Here is a 22450-nt window from a genome sequence, read left to right as displayed (position 1 = left end):
GGCCATTTTGGGTCAGGCAGTTTCATAGCTCCTATCTTCCTTTTGAATATAATTAACTTTGGCTCCCTTGTGTCCGTGAGAGCCACAAAGCCTGCTTATTAAGTTTTGGGGGTCATGCTAACCTTGTGTTTTTTTTAGGCCTAGCATATGTTTCCAGACATCACTGGAGTGCTGAGGTGCTAGTTTTGGAGTTTTATAAAGCTTTGTACCATAATGGACTCTTGCTCACATCTCTTCCCACAGCACCCTTCCCATTTTCCGAATTTGAGCCTATAAATCTAGCACACAAACCTATCATCTTGCCTGGGACCAATATTTTCTTAATTCCATAACCTGATAAACAGGCCGTGCAAATGGAATGTAAAACAACCCAATGTCTACTGCCACACACATAAATAATCTTCTTATATAATACACTACCGTGGCTGTTCGTTTGTCTGTCCAGGATACTAAATCACGTGTAGGTCGCAAACCATTTGACCTATTGACCTGAAATTTAGTACACATATACTATGTGACGTCTACTGTGCGCTTTTGGGGTGATGATTGACCTCCAAGGTTATTCCTCTTTTTATTTTATTGTAGAATCAACTCTTGGCGGCAGCCAGCAGGGCGGCACATGCATACGGGTGCCGTTCTCATCCCTAACACCTTTGCCGTCACTTCCTCTACCTCTTCATATCTTAGATAGATAGATAGATAGATAGATAGATAGATAGATAGATAGATAGATAGATAGATAGATAGATAGATAGATAGATAGATAGATAGATAGATAGATAGATAGATAGATAGATAGATAGATAGATAGATACTTTATTAATCCCAATGGGAAATTCACATTCTTCAGCAGCAGCATACTGATACAATAAATAATATTAAATTAAAGAATGATAATAATACAGGTGAAAAAAAAAAAACAGACAATAACTATGTATAATGTTAAATATTAACGTTTACCCCCCTTGGTGGAATTAAAGAGTCGCATAGTTTGGGGGAGGAACGATCTCCTCAATCTGTCTGTGGAGCAGGACAGTGACAGCAGTCTGTCGCTGAAGCTGCTCTTCTGTCTGGAGATGATACTATTTAGTGGATGCAGTGGATTCTCCATAATTGATAGGAGCCTGCTGAGCGCCCTTCGCTCTGCCACAGATGTTAAACTGTCCAGCTCCATGCCAACAATAGAGCCTGCCTTCCTCACCAGTTTGTCCAGGCGTGAGGCGTCTTTCCTCTTAATGCTGCCTCCCCAGCACACCACTGCGTAGAAGAGGGTGCTCGCCACAACTGTTTGATAGAACATCTGCAGCATCTTATTGCAGATGTTGAAGGAAGCCAGCCTTCTAAGGAAGTATAACCGGCTTTGTCCTTTCTTGCACAGCGCATCAGTATTGGCAGTCCAGTCTAATTTATCATCCAGCTGCACTCCCAGATATTTATAGGTCTGCACCATCTGCACACAGTCACCTTTGATGATCACTGGGTCTATGAGGGGTCTGGGCCTCCTAAAATCCACCACCAGCTCCTTGGTTTTGCTGGTGTTCAGGTGTAGGTGGTTTGAGTCGGACCATTTAACAAAGTCATTGATTAGGTCCCTATACTCCTCCTCCAGCCCATTCCTGATACAGCCCACGATAGCAGTGTCATCAGCGAACTTTTGCACATGGCAGGACTCCGAGTTGTATTGGAAGTCCGATGTATATAGGCTGAACAGGACCGGAGAAAGTACAGTCCCTTGTGGCGCTCCTGTGTTGCTGACCACAATGTCAGACGTGCAGTTCCCAAGACGCACATACTGAGGTCTGTCTTTAAGATAGTCCACGATCCATGCCACTAGGTATGAATCTAATCCCATCTCTGTCAGCTTGTCCCTAAGGAGCAGAGGTTGGATTGTGTTGAAAGCGCTAGAGAAGTCCAGAAACATAATTCTTACAGCACCACTGCCTCTGTCCAAGTGAGAGAGGGATCGGTGTAGCATATAGATGATGGCATCTTCCGCTCCCACCTTCTCCTGATATGCAAACTGCAGAGGGTCAAGGGCGTGTTGAACCTGTGGCCTAAGGTGGTGAAGCAGCAGCCTCTCCATGGTCTTCATCACATGTGATGTCAGAGCAACAGGCCGAAAGTCATTCAGCTCACTAGGACGTGATACCTTTGGGACTGGGGTGATACAAGATGTTTTCCAAAGCCTCGGGACTCTCCCCTGTTCCAGGCTCAGGTTGAAGATGCGCTGTAGAGGACCCCCCAGCTCCGATGCACAGACCTTCAGCAGACGTGGCGATACTCCATCTGGACCCGCTGCTTTGCTGGCACGAAGTCTCCTCAGCTCTCTGCTCACTTGCGCTGTTGTAATTATGGGTGGGGATGTCTTTCCTATGCTGGTATCAGCAGAAGGATGTGTGGAGGGTGCAGTACTCCGAGGTGAGAGTGAGAGTGGGTTAGGGTGGTCAAACCTGTTAAAGAAAATGTTCATTTGGTTTGCTCTCTTCACGTCTCTCTCAATGGTGATACCCAATATCTTAAATCATTCTTGAAGCAGATTGAAGACCTAAGTGAAAAATTAAAGAAAACGTACTAAGTAAGTGCAACACAAACACTGACTTAATCAGTTTTAACGCGAAAAGATGCTGACGGAAGAAGAGAAGAAGCGGGCTGCTAGGGTGGAGAAAAGAAAAGCTGATCAGGAAGGAGCAAGCGCATCAACCTCTGAGCAAACGAATGATAAACGTACAGAAAAATAGTATGAAAACTAGGAATGCTTAAGTCAAGTGTATTCACTGCACGTTATCATGCAGTGTACCGTTACTGGTATAATAATAAAATGGCAAAACTGAAACAGACAAGAAAATAAAAGTTTAGTCAGGAAACAAGTAGAGGTTATAACCAGACATTTAGTATATGTGTCAGTGTAGTGTTATTGTTGGTTTGTATATACTGTATACTGTATATATATATATATATATATATATATATATATATATATATATATATATAGTGTCTATTTGTTAGTTTTTAATCAAGAGGATTAGATTTCTGTTATTTTCACATTGTAACTCAAAAGTTAATTTTCATTAACATCACTGGCCACAACTGACGTGTTGATGAAGTAAGGGTAGCTACAATATAAATATGGCAACATTCATACTTTATTTTATCCCTCATTGATTGAAAAAAGCTTGTGATCATCACAGCAATAGTTTTCTTTTTTTCTGAGTAGGCCCGAGCATTTGAATATGTTGTTCTGGCTATGATTGTGTTCTGAATCTGAATTTCGATTTTTGTTTTGCACTTTGATTCTGGTACTTCTTGTTGTTGTGGCTTCTGGTGCATTTCGAGCCTCGGATGACTATGTTGTCCTTTTTCTCTGTCATCTCCTGGTTGTTTTGTGCAAACAACAGTCCACGCCTAATATGTGTCTACTAAAAAACAAGATGCTGTTACAGTAAATACAAAACATAACAATATCATAAAAAAATGAATCCAAAAACAAAAACAAAGTAAGAAAGGAATGTAAAACCAAATTCTACATAGCTCAAAACCCAACCAGAAAAATAAAAGGTCCAAAAGAAAAATGTATTACACCCAGGAAAATACTCAATGTCTAAGTGGCATTTATTACTCCACCTCTGACCAACCTGGAAGAATTAGGGTTGCCCTGCTCCTAGACAAAAACAGTATGGCAGTAAAGGATTTCTTTCGTGACGGAGCTCACCATAGCTTCTAACATTTAAAATTATTTTTTAGGTCTCCTCTCCAACGCTCATAGTTAAGTTACTCTTTTTCAATAAATTCCCACACAAACAAACTCTCACTGGGCAATATAAATGAGTGCAAACACTTGCATGAGTGTGTGATGTGACAGAGTGGACCCCTTTCTCAATTACGTGTAATTCTGCTGGGTCTCTGTGACCCTTTGATGGAAACACATGGACTGATTCATCATTTAGCAGCTGGTCTTTTTCATTAAATAATTTTTCTACAATTTTATTATCAATCCCATTAATCTATTTATTTTAACTGAATTGCTTGTTTTCCTGAATTTCTGATTAACATAATATAGCATTATAAAACCTTCAGGGATATAGGGGGCCAGAGCTTATCCTGCCAGTATTGGGTGCAAAGTAGAAAACAACTACAGACAGTGTGCAACACCGTCACAGGCCCACTTATTTTGTCTAGGTTAGCTTTTCTGTTTTCCCAACCAGCACAGCTACTGTCAAAGATACTGCCAACTTTCTTTTTTATGACATTTATTTTTAAAATGCCAAATGTCTAAGTCAGACATGGTCCACTGGCTCTAGAGGAAATTATTTAGGCTTGGCTGTGACTTACAGTATGTAATAATTTTATTCCTAAGCTGCTCTCAAGCATGCTGCTGGAGACCACTATTACTACAGGTGGTCATGAAAACTAATTTCAAATTGATGGCTCATTCCTTTTCAGAACTGAGCTCCTTAATTTACTCTCATTTACTACCCAGATTCTGTAGCCAGAAAGATGCTGCGTATGAGATTCAACCCTTTTTTTCTGGCGGGGTGGGGGGCACAGAGCAGTGTTGTAGCTGTTAGTACTACTTCAGAATATGTCTGACTCCTGGGCAACTCGCTGAGACTTGTACCTTCTCAACATGTCCACATGTATTTCCTTTATGTACTCCACTTTTATCTCGCATCCAGAACATAAACACATTAGGCTGACTGGCGTCTCCAGACTGGTGTACAAGTCATTTAGTGATAGGCTTCATCCCTCCATGTCCCTGCACTAGAATAAATGAGTTTGGAAAACTAATGAATTAATAAACCCCGTGAGCCTGAATTGGATCAAGAGGTTTTAAGAATGAATGACAACCTGCAGTCAGTCACTGTCATCTCTCAGGCTGCAACTTCAGAATAATTTAGTGAAATGAGACTGTAACCAGGCTTACAAACAGTCTGTAGAGCAAAGAGGCCACTCCAGTATCCCAAAACACTATTTGTTATGTCTAAACTGCAGGGAAACAATCAATAAGAAATGTAAATTTAAAGTTTTATGAGAAAACTTCGTAAATTAGTAGACTTAACATGATTCAGTATTCATCGCCTGATCTGATCTGCCGTCAGGCTCAGCCTAGTTTGAGCAGCTACTTCATTTTAAGCTGAACTGTTCTCTTTATTTATTTTAGAGTGCCTATTGCATTTCCTTAATAATCTGAGCATAATAATGAAGACAACTTTTTGGATAGCAGTGTCTCCACTAGATTCTGGAATGCTGACAAATAACATCCAATTTGTTTTGCAAGAAGAAGCCCTGCTTCTAGTTCTGAGAAATATCAAATGGTGATAAAGGGCATTCAATAAGGAGTCCCAGGACATCTACATTTAGAGGCAGCTCCTCCTCTGTCAGATTCCTGCTTCTAAAGTAGTTGTTAAAGTGACAAGTTCATGCCCAACAGTTGAACAGTGATGCTAACTGGTGTGATTCTGATAACCTGCTTCATATTGGAAATCTGCTATGTTCTGTCCCTATCATTCTTTACAGTCTTCAACCCCAAAAGGGTGCTGTCCAGCTGGCTGCTGACCTCACACTGAATCGGTTTAGCTGAGAGTGGGTGTCCCTGCTAGGCAATTGTATTTTGTTTACGATTGGTGTCTCCATTTTATCATAGGCTGCAGTAACTCACTTCATTTCTCCAAATTATTGATGAAATACGTGGGGTCCGCGCGTGAGTAAAAGCGTTCGTGCTCTTGGGCCATCTACCTTGAACTCAGCACTGTTCGAATGGGCTCTGCACTTAAGACTACTTGTAAAACCCCTCCTACGAAGTCGTTCGCTTTTATCTTAGATCGAGTTCAATAAATCAGAACTGCCAGCCTCGAACGTAAGTTACAAATCGGTTGCGTATCGCTTGGCTTTTCCTGATGAACAGATTGGCCACACATTCAAATTGCCACTACGAATGGGGAAAGTTGGCCCGAACAGTTGTCCAACAGCGACCCACGCGTTCACAACGGAAACTGCAGCCCGGGGGATAGATACCAGCATTAAAAAGATGGGCCATCAGCAGCCAAATAGCATTCTGTCTGTGGCGGATGCTCGAGTCGTCTTCTTGTCCGATACTCTTGGTTTTCCTCCCCTACTTCCATAATAGAGCGACGCCGTGTCTATTATGCGTGGTTTCTTTCCTTGCTGCCCCCGAATCGCATCGTTTCGTTTCATTTCGAGCTCAAAGGCAGTCATAATTATTAAGTTCTGCCGGGCACGCTCCCAAAGTGACCTGATGTTAAACAAACATACAAATCACATTTGTGTCATCTCTGCGGCAAAATAAACATAAACGAACCCGCGTCCAAAAGAGCGCCGGCTCCCCGATGGAGCAGAATAAAGGGCGGAGACTGGCGGAGACGCGTCGCGTGTGGGGGCCGAGCGCAGAGCGCGCGCAGCTGCAGACCGGCGAGCGCAACTTAGCGGGGAGGAAGCTCCGAGTGGCCGCACCTGCAGCCGCAGCTCACAGTGGCGCACTCGCCACAGCAGCCGTTTTGCCGACGTGCGTGCGCGCACCTCCAGAACTCATTTGCTTCGCTTTTGATTTTCAGTGCGGTGATTTTTTGGGGGGACAAAATAGAAGATCAGCTGTGACTGAACCACTTCACATTTAAGAGCTCGGGCATGCAGAAATGCTACAAGAGCGAGCGTGACACTCAAGTGGAATTAAACAGTCTTAAACTTTTAATCATCTTTTCCGGTTTACCCTAGAAGGGACCGCTCTTTGAGAATACAGAATAAAACAATAACAAATTAGAGGAGATTTACTTTGGAAATTCGACATATGAAGAGATATGGACGGTGATGAACTTTTGTTTTTGTTTTTCAAATGCAACGTTATCTGACGCGATTCTATGGTTAAGCTTAGAACACTTCGCCTGTAATATTGCAACATTCTATAATAGCCGCTGTCTAAAAGAACGGACACCTCCATGCCAGGGAATGGGAAACATGGTTCAGTAAAGGAGGGCACTTTTTGCTTTGGTAGCCTTTGACACGCAGGACAGAAGCGCGTGAAAGAAACGAAAGCGCTGAGCTGTGGCAGATTCAGATCCAGCGGATACCTGTTTAATTACAATGAAAAACAAGGCACACTGCTCTTGGGGAACTTTTACCTTATCCTGTCGACATTTCGGCATTGACATTTGGATTTAATACTGTCCTTTTGGTATCCGATTTATTTACATTGTTTCCAGGATTCGACTCTTCATACTTGACTATATCCGCTATGGGGATAAAATGGAAAGTTATTCTAGGAATATTTCATTTCATCCTGGTCACCTTACTCCCTGCCTCCTTTGCTAAGGTAAGAACACTGAAGCATGTAAAAAACAATAAACCGATCATTTCCGTCCTGCACTTTACAGTTAAAAAAGAAACAACCGATGAGTGAAGACAGCAAATGTGTTATATTAGTAGCATTCCGATTCTCCCGACGCATTAACACGCGGGAAATGCGTTTGTCCTTGAAGCGCGCACAGCTTTCTTGGGGTTTGCCGTCTTTTCCTTCTTCTCTTTTTATATTTGTCAATGAGGTGAAAAGGCAAACTTTCACTCTTGTCTGTAGTTAAAAAAGAAAAATGACCTGTGAAGTTTATTGCCGCACTGCTGCTGTTAGCACGGCAGCGCCGAGCGGTCACTGACACTCGTGGGACTGAGCGCAGACGGCCCGCTGGCACGGGCTGAGCGCGAGTGGCGTTCGAGTCTCACCTGGCGTCTCCTGATCATTGCTCTTAGGACATTGGCCCGTTTAAAGCCAAATCTGACACACTGCAATCCACTCAAGGTCATATTGGTAAATGTTTATTTAAATTACTAACATTTAGTTTGTTCTCTTTTTGTTCTGAAAATACGGGACTTTGATACTAATTTGGGGTCAACATTATCTGCACAGAAAAGACTAAAAAGCATCGGGCTAACCCCGTAACATATTTTTTTTTAAAAAGCAAAGACTTATTGTAATTGTCACGTCTTGTATATTTTGCGTATATGTATCAACTGTACAAGTGTAATTAACAACTTGTCGCTGCTGTGATTAATCGATTATTTGATTGATTGACTGTTCAAAGTGCCATAATCCCCCGAGGAAGAATAAAAAGGAATAGACAGGCACTGATGACAAGGCGTCTGGAAAAAGGGTTTGTTGCATGATATGACGGCTGCTCTGCTTTAAGGTTCGTATGTAGTTTTCCAGAATCACAAAGTCATGTTATAGGTAGCATTAGCCTCGTGATCGGGCTTAGGAGACGGTTGAATGAAACTCATCTGAAATCATGAGTTATAAGCGAACGGTAGTTGAACCCTGTATGTGACGCACAGGTTCATCTCGAGAAGTACAATAATTAGAGTCCTTAGAGAAAAATAGGTAACAAGGAAGCGTTTATAAATTCCAGTGTCATGGATTTTCACAACGTGGACGATATCTGCCAACTACTGTCTATGTAGCTGCGTATCTATAACATGAATTTACGTTACAGCCAGATATAATGCATATGCAGTATTTATACACGTTTTTCCAACCGTTAGGCTAGACTAGGTGATGCTAGTTTATCTGAGCTTCTCCGCCCCGCAATGACGTCACCCGTATTTTTTAAAGACTCTGATCTGGAAGCCAGGGGTTTCTTCAGCTGTCTATTTATTTATGGTTACCACCGAAGCCGAAAAGAGTAATACAATTACTTAATCGCTGGGTTAATATTAAAGTTTTTTCCGGTAGCGTCAGAGCTCATAAATGACGTGACCTGCAAAACGTCAAGTTGCGTCAGGAGGGCGTGACTTTGATTTGGTGACAGTGGGACTGACCCACCTCGCATTATGCGAAACAACGAACGACGGGGGCTTGGCTCTATTTGTCCTCCGTCATTTTTGACCGGCACATCGAAACGATTTCTTGATCGAGATTGTTGGGGTTTCTTTTTTAAACAGTGCTGATGGAAATAGCAATTATTGGATTTGTTCTCCAACGAACAGTTAATTTTGTATTCATCGTAGTTTATTATTGTGATGGATTTCATTAATGACCGTCTAGTATTAGTTCTCAGCAAAAAACACAATGGCATTGAACATTTGAGGAAAGTGGATCTGTTCCAGGTGATGGACTAGTCCCAAAACACTAACTCTAAGAACTGAAATAATCATTTCATGGTGTTTCATTTTCAAAATTTGTTCTTGAGGTTTTTCATAAAGGACGATGTAGTGATGTAAGGTGGGAGTGGAACTTATTCCATCTCATGAAGCTCCTTTCAGATTCAGGCTCAAGCCTGGCATGCTGATTGTGAGAGGTTTGCATCTTCTAACTTTGCCCATGGGTGCTGTCTTCTGTGTCCCGCCATAACCTAGGGATATGCAGTTAGGGAGCCTGGCACTTCCAAACCAAGGTGCTCAATATGAATGATGGCTGATTTGTGCATGAGAGGATCATGCACTGGAATGATGTTCCTGTCACGCCTCGGTCACACACCTTATGCTGTCTGGCTCCCTACTGCCGCAGAGGTGAAATAGAGGGTTCACAGTATAGTTTGGTGGATTAAATGGAATATTCAAATAAATGTCTCAATATACTTAGATGATTCAATTCACCTAAGTTGTACAATTAGTACATTTTCCTACCTTACCGTTTAATCTTATTTAGCCCAAGGTATTCACTTGCAAGAAAGTTGAACTGTTGAACTCAATCAAGAAAATGCACTACAGACAATTGGCATAAAGTAATATAAAGGCAGCCTAAATATTCAGAATATTTTACAGATTTTACTGCAGCAAGGTAGTAATCTCAAAACAATACATTACTTATACTCAGTATGTACATGCTGACTATGTAGAAACAATGCTAATAGATGTTGGTAACATTACCTAAGAACCCTTCTGTCCTTTAGAATAATAATTGACAGTAATAATAATTTTGAAAGTTCATGAGAACAAGAGTGAAAGATATTGGGAGTTTATTGTGCTTTTTAGAGCACTACTGTCACAGACCTGTTCTCTCTTAATACTAAATTAAGGACAATGCAGTGTTCATTACAGCTGGTGACAGGATTGCAAGCCTCACACAAGCGAGAAAAGAATAGATGAAATGTGTGAGAAAAAGCTAATTAGCTGGCGAGATCCTGTGACGACAGCGTCAGCCACTTTCAAAGGGACAATGCCAGGCCCTGTTCATGTAACCTTGAGTAAAGTCTTGGCGTATTCATTGAAAATGAAAGGTGGATTTGTTATACAGAGAGTGGCATTCAGAGAATAAGCTATGATTTCAGTGCATTATTAAGGATCAATGAATTAGCCTCTGTATGACGTCTGATGCGGGTGGTAAAGAGAGCGTTTCTCTGTTGGTACCTCATTCAGTGTCCTTGAGGCGCACACTGTAAGTCATCATTTCAGGACAAGCCATCATGCATTAACATGCCCTTATATTTGCAAATTTGGCTTTAATCTCTACAGTACCTTCTGTACCTCAATTACACTGAGAGATTTATCTTTATACCCATGGATTGTTCAATATATATAAAAATTGTATGTGCAGTGGTGAGGTTTTGGATATGCAGATATCACAATAATCAGTGTCCAAACTGCAGTTGATTTCCCTGAAACTGACTGACAAGGGTGCATTTGTAAAACTAGCAAAATCCTATTTGATGCTTCCACTGGTGAATGAATCAAAGAAAGAAATATGGAAAAGAAGATTCTTTATCTGGAAAATATTAGAAGAAACCAAACCCAGAATTATAGTGCTTAATAAATAAATACACATGATGTTCAGGACAAGGATATTGACATGGAGGATCAAATCCACCTGATAATGATGCAGCATTATCTGGGTCGTGTTTTGTATTGTCCATTTAATAACCAGACATCCTGGACACTCCAGATGTGCCTCTTTCTCATTACCTCATTGGTAAATACCTACCTCCACTTATTTGCAAGAAAATAGTAGAGGTTCTACTGTAACTCATTCTGTAAATCTATCCTGCCAGCCATGCATCCTGACAAAGTATTCAAAGTATTTAAGCATTTTCACCAGATGAGCAACTGAGTCTCCCCATTAGGAAGCCATTAAGCCAGCTTCTGATCTATCCTGCAGCTTGCTAACATTTTCCTCTATAAAGGGAGGCTTACTTACTGGATGGCTCTTCAAACATTCAAGCAGATGCAATACATCCAGGCATTCTGCCAAGCATCCCTTTACTACTTTTTTGTCCATTTTCTTTTCACCAGGCAACTCTATTTTACTTAGTTGTATGCATTATAAAGTAGTTTCTCTCGAACTGATGATTACATACCCAATAAGGGAAATACTGTTTTAAACTTCAATACACAAATTAATCAAGTCCATCCATCCATCCATTTTCCAACCCGCTGAATCCGAACACAGGGTCACAGAGGTCTGCCAGAGCCAATCCCAGCCAACACAGGGCACAAGGCAGGAACCAATCCCGGGCAGGGTGCCAACCCACCACAGCAAATTAATCAAGTGAATTATGAATTCATGAAAAGAAACATGTAGCAGTTGTACTGCTACCTTGAGATCATTAACTGAAGTTTCTTCTTAGTTCTTGACTGTGAGTTTTATTATTTTATTGGGAAGTGAAACATATATGAGCAGTAGAACATAAGAGGAGTTGTCAGTGCTGCTGCTCCATAATTGCAGGGCTCTGGGGTTGATTATCAGCTTGGTCACAGTATGTGTGGAGTTTCCATACTATTCCTGTGTCTGCATGATTTTTTTTTTTCCTTAGGTAGTTCTTGTTGCTCACAGGTTAAGGACCGACAGGTTGGATTGATTGGTTACTATAAATTGTCCTGAGGTGGGCGTATGCATGAGTGTGCCCTGTTAATGAAGAAAATAGTAAAGAAGACATATACGCTAGACATATACATCGAAAATAGTAACAGTGAGAGGCTGGCTGTTTATTTCATGCAAGAATGCTTATGAAGACCATACTTTGAGTCTTGAAATGTGAAGCAGAGAAAAATCAAATTCATTCAAGACCTGAACATTGTATAAACATTGCTTAAAAAATTAAGGGGACCCTTAATCATCATAGACTAACATCAAGACAGTTAAGCTTCATATATCAGTCTGTCCATTTAGGAAGCATAAGCGGTTGTGAATCAACTTCACCTGCTTTGGTTCAATTGAAAGTGACAACAGGAACACTGGAGAGGCAACAGCAAGATAACCTCCAAAAAGGCAATGACTTTGTATGTGATGGTCACAGACAATTGCTTTCCTGACTGATTCTTCTCTAGTTTTGCATTTTGCTAGTGTCTTTGTCACAACTGATAGCATGAGGTGACACCTGTAGCTGATTCAGGTTGCACAATTAGTCTAGCTCCTCCAGGATGGCACATCCATATGTGATATTAGAGTCTCAAGAGCATGGAGGAGATACCAGGGTCCTAGGCAATTATATGAGGAGAGCTGGACAGGGCTATAGAAGGGCATCAACCCAGCAGTAGGACTGGTATCTGCTCCTTTGAGTGAGGAGGAACAAGATGACAAAATGACCTCCAGCTGGCTACTGGTGTGCATGTTTCTGACCAAACTGTCAGAAACAGACCCTATGAGGGAACAACATCCTCTAGTGGGACTTTGCTCATAGCCCATCGCCGTGCAGCTCAATTGGCATTCGCCACAGAATACCACAATTGGCAGCTACATCAGAGGTTTTCACAGATGAGAGCAGGTTCATACTGAGCACATGTGACAAATGTTAAAGAGTCTGGAGGCACCATGATGAATGTTATGCAGCCTACAACATCATCCAGCATGACTGGTTTAATGGTTGGTCAGTAATGGTCTGGGGAGGCATATCCTTGGAGGGTCACGCAGACCTCCATGTGCTAGGCAATGGTACCCAGACTGCTGTTAGGTACTGGGATGAAGTCTTCAGAGGCATTGTCAATGCAGTGGGTCCTGGGTTCCTTCTAGTGCAAGACAATGCCCAGCCTCATATGGCCAGAGTGTGTAGGCAGTTCCTGGATGATGAAGGCATTGATGCCATTGACTGGCCTGCACATTCTCCAGGCCTGAAATCAAGTGAGAACCTCTGGGACATTATGTATTGATGCATTCAGAACCCCCAAGTAGCACCATAGACTATCCAGGAGCTCACTGATGCCCTGATCCAGGTCTGGGAGGAGATCCAGGACACTATCCACCGTCTCATCAGGAGAACACCCAGACATTGTCGGCAGTACATACAGGCAGATAGGGGCCATACACACTACTAAGTCACATGATGACTTGCTGTGATGAAATTCATGCAAGTTGGATCAGCCTGTGTTTCAATTTTTGACTTAGACTTTCAGTGTGATGTTGAATCCAGTCCTCAATGGGTCAGTGATTTTATTCTCAATGAACTTCAAAGTATTACTCAGTAAAGATTTTCCACTTTCCGATGTGTGATTTAAATGTTCCCTTAATTTTTTTTTTGTATTACGGTTTTTAACATACAAAACATTTCAGATGTTTCAGCTCACCATATTCTCACATCACTTCCAGGAGTACCCTATACAGTTTTTGGGGTGTAGCTTCTGTTGCCAACATGGAAATTGCCATCTTTCTTTCTACTGAATTGCTTCATTCTTTGCTTCAACTGAAGGAGACAACCAATGTTTGTATCAATTGTGGTTGGGGACAACAAATTGAGAGATTTTATTTGCATGGAGAGGGAGAATTTCAGCAAAGGATTTATAAAGAATGATGTAATCATCATGGAGTATCTGATTTATCTGACCATGTGCGCATAACTAAGTTTATTCACTCACATTTCCCATTCAATAACTGAACAAATGCTACCCAAGACCAATGCTAAAATATATCATTTTAAACATTATAACAGCACCACTTCAATTCACGAATACCAGTATTATTCAGGATATTTTTCATTTACATTAACTCTTTAAAGTTGCTTTTGGAACAACACAGTTTTATAATCGGGTTTGTCAGCAAGTCACTTTGCCAGGCTTGTGAAACATCTGCTGTTGTGAGCGTTTGCATCAGTATATGGCAGAGATATTAGCTGGTTAATAACACTTACTGATATGTAATATTTAATGAGTAAGTCTAATTTACATTTCAAAGGTGTGTCATGTAAGTGATCAGACTTGTTGTTTAAGCCTGTGTGTATTAGGTGCAAGTGACTTAACTGCATTAATTACACTTGCTATTGTAGCATTCATATATGTGTTGTGTTTTAAGTATGTTTGTAACATTTTTGTTATTATACTAATAAAAATTACTTTGGCTTCAAAAACCTAACTAATGACACAAATGTAGTGCTTGCTGCTTCATTTTCATGACTGAAGTATGCTGCTTAAGTAGCCTTACTATCTGTGCATCTGTACAGTTATGTGCTTACATACATCACATCAGACATCATAGAGTTGGATTGGTCTTCTTCTTCTTCTTCATACTATGAGCTGAGCCACACAAATGTTCGGCCAATATGGAGGCTTTAAAAAACAAACTAACTGAACTTAGGAATTAACCTGTACACTAACCATAGGTTGCAAATTGAAACAATTGCAAGTATGCATTTTTATTTGTATACTAATTTCATACTGGGATAAAATGGAAATAAGAAAACACTTTTTTAGTTTAGAGATCATTGAGGATTTTCCTGTTTAATTTAAACTACCTGGAATTTTTTAAAAATAATTATTATAAATTCAAGCCTTGCAGAGTAAAAGGAAGGTGTTGCTTAATGGCTATTTTGCACATAATACGGAGGCAAATGTTCTATATGTCAGCATAATCAATGGGAAAGGGGAAAGACGCACACCTCTATCTGTTGCCTACTGTGGAATTTTTGCATAGAAGTAACCCTAGTGAAAATGTTTTTGAAACAGATCACAAACCATTTTTATTTAAACAATAATGGTTGCTTGCAACTATTTCTTTTTGTGTGCTTTAATGGATTTGAACACATAATGTCAGTGTCTGCCTCTATCGTGTGTAAACTTGGGCACTGTGAGTATTTGTTTCACAAATGGAAAAATCGAATATTCTAAGTATTATTCTAAAGATCTGTGAGATTTTTATTTATTGAATGCACACCTTTATCCAAAATAAATTACAAAAACATCTACACCAACAACATTTGCGTGATTAGCAGGAAATTACTTGGGTAATGGGAGAACTAAATTAAAATAATTAATGAAAAGTTTAGTTCTATAGTTAAAGCTCTAGAGGTAGGTGAAAATTGGCAGTGTAACAAAACCTTGGCTGGTTGAAAGCAGAGTGGCAGAAATTCTGACTAATCCCAAAGTTCTTTGGGTGTAGAATTTACTAAAAATGGACTCCTCTTTAAAAATTAAATTAAAAAAAGAAGGTGAAAAGTATCACAAACTTTCTTTCTGCCATTGGTTAGATAACATGGAACTTTGCTAAGTGTTTATTTTTGCTTGTCTGCTATATGACTTGAAAATAAAAAAAAAATACAAAATAGCTCTTTAATGGTCTGCTTGCTACCTGTGTGTACCTCATACAGAAATGTTTATGTAGTCTAACACTTCCTATCTTGCATTTTGAATATATTTATATGAATATATATTAAGAAACAATAAATTCTTAATTTGGGCAGCACGGTGGCGCAGTGGTAGCGCTGCTGCCTCACAGTAAGGAGCCCTGCGTGGAGTTTGCATGCTCTCCCTTTGTCTGCGTGGGTTTCCTCCAGGTGCTCCGGTTTCCTCCCACAGTCCAAAGACATGCAGGTTAGGTGCATTGGCGATTCTAAATTGGCCCTAGTGGGTGCTTGGTGTGTGCCCTGTGGTGGGCTGGCACCCTGCCCAGGGTTTGTTCCTGCCTTGCGCCCTGTGCTGGCTGTGATTAGCTCCATCAGATCCCCGTGACCCTGTTAGGATATAGTGGGTTGGAAATTGACTGACTGACTGACTAAATTCTTAATTATGGTCTCATGTAACAGCCCTACTAATAAGTTGGAAGGGCACTAGAGAGGCACAGGCTGTGAACTGGTCCAAATTAGGGGGTACATAATTAAAAGCTTCTCCGTGTACCTTTCCAAGTAGATTGACACCAAGGCAGTACACTTTTTTGTTAAACAGATCCCCAGTAATAATTATTGTAAGGAAACAAGACAGAAAGATCATGGTGAACATGTAGAATGGCAGTACAGATACAGTACCTCAGGCCTAGCTCTACTGTAGCTTGGTACAGTAAAAACCTTGCAGTCTGTTACAAAGAATACATAGCATGAGAGCTGATATGGGTGCCTTGGCCATTAATAGCAAATGGAAACTTGTGTGACAGCCTTTTGCAGATATTCCTGGCACCAGAAATAAAACCTGGGTGGTGTTTAATGGTTACACACTGCTTTGGCTCATTGATATTCCAGTGGGACAGTGATTCTGGCTCAAAAACATGACCAATTGATAAGGCAATATGGCAAGAGGTGATAGAAAAAGGGAGAGAGAAAGCTGGAGGTGAAGGGTGGTTTTGGGCCTTGATCTTGCAGACATTGTCTTTCAAGTGGATAAGTGGTTTGGTCATACTACCTTAGAACGAGGAATACAAAACCTGTATTAGCTCAACATAGTGCTTGATTTCAGCCTCTTTAATTTGATACTTCACGTTATCTCTTTTGATCATCCTTCCCTTTAGTGGTTGATTGAATAAAATCGCTGTTTTGATGTACTGTTTGAACTTAACTTAGGTACTTCTTCTCCTGGTTAATGTGGCACACCATTTATTACAAAAACTGTTTAAACCATTTCAGAGTTCTAGAGTTGGAGCATTTCCTATCATTTCCCAATATATATAATGTGTTAATCCATATTACTAACCGAGAATGGTAAACCGGAAGGCATGGACGCAGGTCTCGGTAAACCGGAAGGCATGGGCGCAGGTACACGGCGCAGGAGACATAGTGCGCCGGCGCCGACAGCGAGCGAAGTCTGATCCACCAAGAACGAAGGAGTCACAGCTCAAAAACGAAGGAGCGCAACTAACGTAAATAAGAAATGAGGCAACGCGCCCATAGGTAACGACATAGCAACACAATAAAGAGGATTCAGCCCACTGCCCCAGATTGAAACGAGAAACACTACGGAGTCCACAAAGGTCCACAACACACAGCATAATCAAACCCGAGATAGTACGGAAAGCGCAGTCACCTACAACACGCTTCTGAACCATAGCTAACCACCGCAAGCGAATTCTGATACACCACCAAAACCGAAAGAGCTCAACTAACGGAAATATGAAATAAAGCAACGACCACAGACAATACGGAACCCTAACCGTCCACACTACACAGAATAGTCAAACCCGACATAGTACGGAAGGTGCGAGCGCCTACAACGCGCGTCTAACACACCGCAGGCAAACCCCCGAGATGGTATAGAAGCCCCAGAGATACGGACTCCACAGCATATGTGAATCACATTACAGTAATACAATAATATGAGTACTCACAGACAAAACAAACACAAGAGGCTTCGGCGTCCCACCCCACAATCAAACCGGAGAGAGTATGGAGTCCCCAAATGTCCACAAAACGCAGCATAGTCAAACCCGAGATAGTACGGAGGGCGCATGCGCCTACAACGACAACCACATAAAACACACACACAGCACTGGAGGTATAATATTAATAAACGAACGCTCCGTATTACACGGACAGAATCCCCAAACGTCCAGAGTACACAGCATATGTGAAACACATTACAGTGATACATTACTAACAGTACAACCACAGAACACACAGACACGAGACCTGATGGAGGAATACGGAACCGTACACGTCCACACTACACAGCATAGTGAGACCCGACATAGTACAGAAGGTGCAGGCGCGTACAACGCACTTCTAAAACACCGCAAGCAAACACCCAGGATAGTACAGACGCCCCAAAGATCCGGACTCCACAGCATATGTGAATCCCATTACAGTAATACAATATTAGAAGTACTCACGGAAGTAACACACACAAGAATTGCCTCGGCGTCCCGCCCTACAGTCAAACCAGAGAAAGTACGGAGGCCCCAAATGTCCACAAACCACAGCATAGTCAAACCCGACATAATACGGAGGGCGCATGCGCCTACAACAACAACCACAGAGAACACACACACGACACCACACGTCCACACTACACAGCATAGTCAGACCCGACATAGTACGGAAGGTGCAGGCGCCTACAACGCACTTCTAAAACACCGCAAGCAAAAACCCAGGATAGTACAGACGCCCCCAGAGAAAGTACGGAGGCCCCAATCGTCCAAAAACCACAGCATAGTCAAACCGACATAATACGGAGGGCACATGTGCCTACAACGACAACCACAGAGAACACATACACGATATCACAGGTATAATATGAATAAACGAACACTACGTGTTATACGGACGGAATCCCCAAACGTCCAAACTACACAGCATATGTTAGGCACATTGCAGTGATACATTATTAATGGTTGCTAACGATACTGTTCACTTAAACGACGCCAATCTCCCATTACAGCTGCATTTGCCATAACAATGAACAAATCCCAAAGACAGACCATGGACAGAGTCAGCCTTTACCTCTCTGAGCCTGTATTTAGACATGGACAACTTTATGTTGCCATCTCAAGAGTTCAGCATTCATGTAACGTTAACGTTAAGATTATAATAACCACTCCAATATATCTCATGCATAGATCTGCACATCTATACCTACATAACATAACAATTACACTGCTATTGTCATTTACATATCTTACATAGACCTACAGATATCGTGGCACTGAACATAATACATATGTGACAATTACCAAGACAGACAATAATCTCTATCGGATGTATTTCGTGTTACCCAAGACCAGGGGTTGGCGAGCGAAGCGAGCAGGGGGCAGAGTCCATAGTATGTATATATACTGCAACATCATTTGATAGTCAAGCTGATACCTACAAAGTCCAAGGTTTTTCATATCAGCAAAACTAAGCCTTATATACTATACATCTTGTTTGTTCTTCCTAATTCATTAGCAGTTTAGTAAACTGAAGAAGGATTCCAGTATATTGTTAATAATGTCATTGAAAAAAAAAAACTGCTGAATATAAAATGAAATAAAGATGAGTTAATATGTGGTAAAATTGCCAGCAATCAATTAAGCCTTGCTTTCTCTGCAAGGGTTGTCTCTAAGGCATAATTCCAAGAAACCTAAAATAAGGAGTTGTAGGCATGCTTTATCGGCTCTAGTTTTTCTTGCTTTCTTTCTCTTAATTAGTATTTAAGGACCTCTCTTTGTGTTTTATTGCTAGCTCTTATTACCACCAACAGGCTAATATAAAAACAGTTTGTTGTGGAAAAAATCTGACTAAATTACCCATATTTAAGCAGCAATTGGTAGACAAAAACAAAGGAAACAGTGTATAGCAGTTGAAGACCTAACAAGCAGTGACCCTAGCCAGAAAAAAGCAACCCAGTGTAGAGCTTGCAAATGCTTACTTCACCTGCTGACTCTGCACTGGAAAGTGCCTGCTAAACTAACCCATAATTGGTCAAAACACCTTGGGGCTAAAAATTAAAACAGAAGTAGACATAAACAAAAGAACAGACAGGAGCACAGAAAAGATGCAAAATACAAGAAGCTAACATACAGTAGCACAAGGAAAACAGCAAAATCTACTTAGGCTTATCACATTTTATAATCATTATGGATATTCTATCTGACACAGCATTAAAACCAATGTCAGTTCTTAAAGGTGATATGTCGGAAGCAGGAAAAATGGACAAGCATAAGAATTGGAGCGACTTTTACAAGGGCCAAAGTGTGATGGTTACGCAAGTGGTTCAGAACATCTCTAAAATGGTAGGTCTTATTTGGGATGCAGTGATTAGTACCTACCAAAGGTGGTCCAAGGAAGGACAACCAGACAAGGTCATTGGCACCCAAGGTTCATTGATGTGCTTGGGACGCAAAGACTAGCCCATCTGACCTGATCTCACAGATGAGCTACTGTAGCACAAATTATTGGAAAACTTAATGCTGGCCATGAGAGAAAGGTGCCCGAACAAATGGTGTGTAACACATGGCTGTGTAGAGGGGCTTCATAGCCACAGATGGACCAGGGTGCACATACTGACCCTTGTCCATCACCAAAGCACCTACAATAGGCCTGGTCTGATGAATCACATTTATTTTTAGATCATGTGGATGGTTGGGTGCGTGTGTGTCATTTACCTGGGGCAGAGATGGCAGCAGAATGCACTATGGGAAGATAAGTCAGCAGAGGCATTATGATTCTGTAGGCAATGTTGTGCTGGGAAGCCCTGTATCCTGGCATTTATTTGGATGTTCCACCTACCTAAAGATTGTTGCAAAACATGTCCACCCCTTTACACTAACAGTATTTCCTGACGGCAAGTAGCCTTTTTCAGCAGGAAGTACCCTGCCACACTGCAAAAATTGTTCTGGAATGGTTTGAGGAACATGATAAAGAGCTGTTGACTTGGCCTTCAAATTCTCCAGATCTCAATCCGATTGAGCATCTGTGGCATGTGTTGGTGAGGCCCCACCTTGCAATGTACAGAAATTATAGGATCTGCTGCAAAGTTTTTGTGGTGCCAGATAACACCGTACACATTTGGAGGTCTTGTGGAGTGCATGCCTCAGCAGGCCAGAACTGTTTGGGCAGCATGAAGAGGACTTGCATAATATGAAGCAGCTGGTTTTAATGCTGTGATGCTGATCAGATTGTTTTTATGATGTGACAAAATATCTTCTAATGCCGTATAATCACATTAAATGTTAGTTGTGCCACATGACCACACCTTGGAACAATACAAACCCAATAAAACAAAAAGAAAATAAATGAGAAAAGACCAACAAAAAAATGCACAAACAGTCACTTACCGGACCCACTGGACTCCTATAGATTGTTTGTATATTTAATAAAGAGTTATGTTTTTTTAGGTGTCTTGGTCTAAAATGCCAAGGCACCTATTGTTGTCATCACGTCAGGCTGTCAGTTGGTCGATAGGTCTACCCCAATGAAACACTTCACCCATAGTGGATCAATTTTATTCAAATTTGGGACAATTATTCTTCAAGAAAACGTGTTTAAAAAGTTCTGTTTTTCCCTGAGATATGCCAAATAGAGTATACTGCACAAATGAAAATTCCAAAATTTTCATTTAAAAAGCTTTGCCAAATTTTCTAAATCATTTACTTTAAAACGGAGAATAATTCTGTGTGATCACAATTATTGATTAATTTACCTTAAGGTTATTTAAACATGTATATTTTTTATTTTTACACACCGGATAGCCACTTCTAATAACAAAGCAGATCCCCAAACCAAATTATGGAAACATCAGCAGTTACATGTGCATTTGACTTGCCCACATTTTAATGTACTATAGATTTTTGCCATTTATAGAGTGAAGGAAAAAAATTTTTAATAACAAATATGAAGTACTTCGCTATACACCTTCCATAACCAACAACTTACAATAGTACAGTATATCAATCAATGCAATTTTTATGTCACTTGAGTTGGAATATGGTGTCTATGAAAGCTCTTTCAGCGACTATAAGCCTGTTTGTGCCCAGTTTATAATGACATTGTACTGTAAAATGCGATTAAAATGTGTTTTATGTACTCTGTTATTACAGTACATATAATTAGATTCTATTTTTAATATTATTTTTAATTACGACTAAATGTTGCTGAAATGTTTAATAAACAAAACTGTGACATCTTTCTTTGATAAAGGTTCCAAATTTAAGAGCAGGTAACTAAGTCCCCAAACACACCTGAACATGCCATTCGCTCATACTCTAACCTGTCTTCTCCCTGTTTATCTGGCCACAGCATTCTCTTTCTAGGACAGAATGTTTATATGGATGGACAGTTAAAAGTGCAGACTTGCAGTTTATTACATTGGAAATCTGGAATATGCCTTGAATTAGCCTTCCAATCATGACTTTTGACAACCTGACAAACTTTAGACAACACTGCAAAGAAGGACAGGTAAAAATGGCACCATCACTGGATATGGAGTTGGTAGAGGAAGTTCTGTTTAGAATTCTTTAATGTAATGTTTACTAGTGAACATAATATACTTATTTAGAATGATTTAACATTTTATTTGTAAAATGATTCTGTTTCAATATATTTTAGTACAAATATTACAAAATTTGTGATTATTTAGTGCTGAATTATTGATGGTAGTGAAGTGTACTATGTTAATTCATTTTTGGACTTGGCCTGAGGAGACATGCTGGTGATTGCTGATTTTCATTTTGACCAATTTGATCATCTAAAGCAGCTTTTACTGGAAATTAATGATGTTATAATGTGTCACTGTCACCTTATTTTATACCAAGGATCATTTTCTGTACTCATTTACTTCATAACAGATTTGTGGACAATCTGAGTCTATTCCAGACCGAAGGGAGGAATTAGTTCTGGGTGGGGGAAAC

The 22450-nt window shown here is 40.6% G+C and overlaps 2 protein-coding genes across 3 annotated transcripts in view; one reads left to right on the top strand and one right to left on the bottom strand.

The window, feature by feature from the left end:
- The window catches only part of LOC114658053 (bcl2-associated agonist of cell death-like), a 695521-nt gene that overhangs the window by 618147 nt on the left and 54924 nt on the right, over nt 1-22450 (bottom strand). The gene's annotated exons all lie outside the window — the stretch shown is intronic.
- vegfba (vascular endothelial growth factor Ba) overlaps nt 5932-22450 on the top strand; it is an 82006-nt gene continuing 65487 nt past the window's right edge. Inside the window, exon 1 of one of the 2 annotated variants that reach the window (XM_051923165.1) lies at nt 5932-7324. In XM_051923165.1, coding sequence (XP_051779125.1) covers nt 7247-7324 — 78 coding nt within the window. In that variant the 5' untranslated portion in view covers nt 5932-7246. The remainder of the gene's footprint in view (nt 7325-22450) is intronic. The other variant, XM_028809997.2, reaches the window with a different exon arrangement.

This window comes from Erpetoichthys calabaricus, chromosome 1 (genome assembly GCF_900747795.2).
Source record: "Erpetoichthys calabaricus chromosome 1, fErpCal1.3, whole genome shotgun sequence".
Classification (NCBI taxonomy): Eukaryota; Metazoa; Chordata; class Cladistia; order Polypteriformes; family Polypteridae; genus Erpetoichthys; species Erpetoichthys calabaricus.
This window is presented reverse-complemented; position numbering and strand designations above follow the sequence as displayed.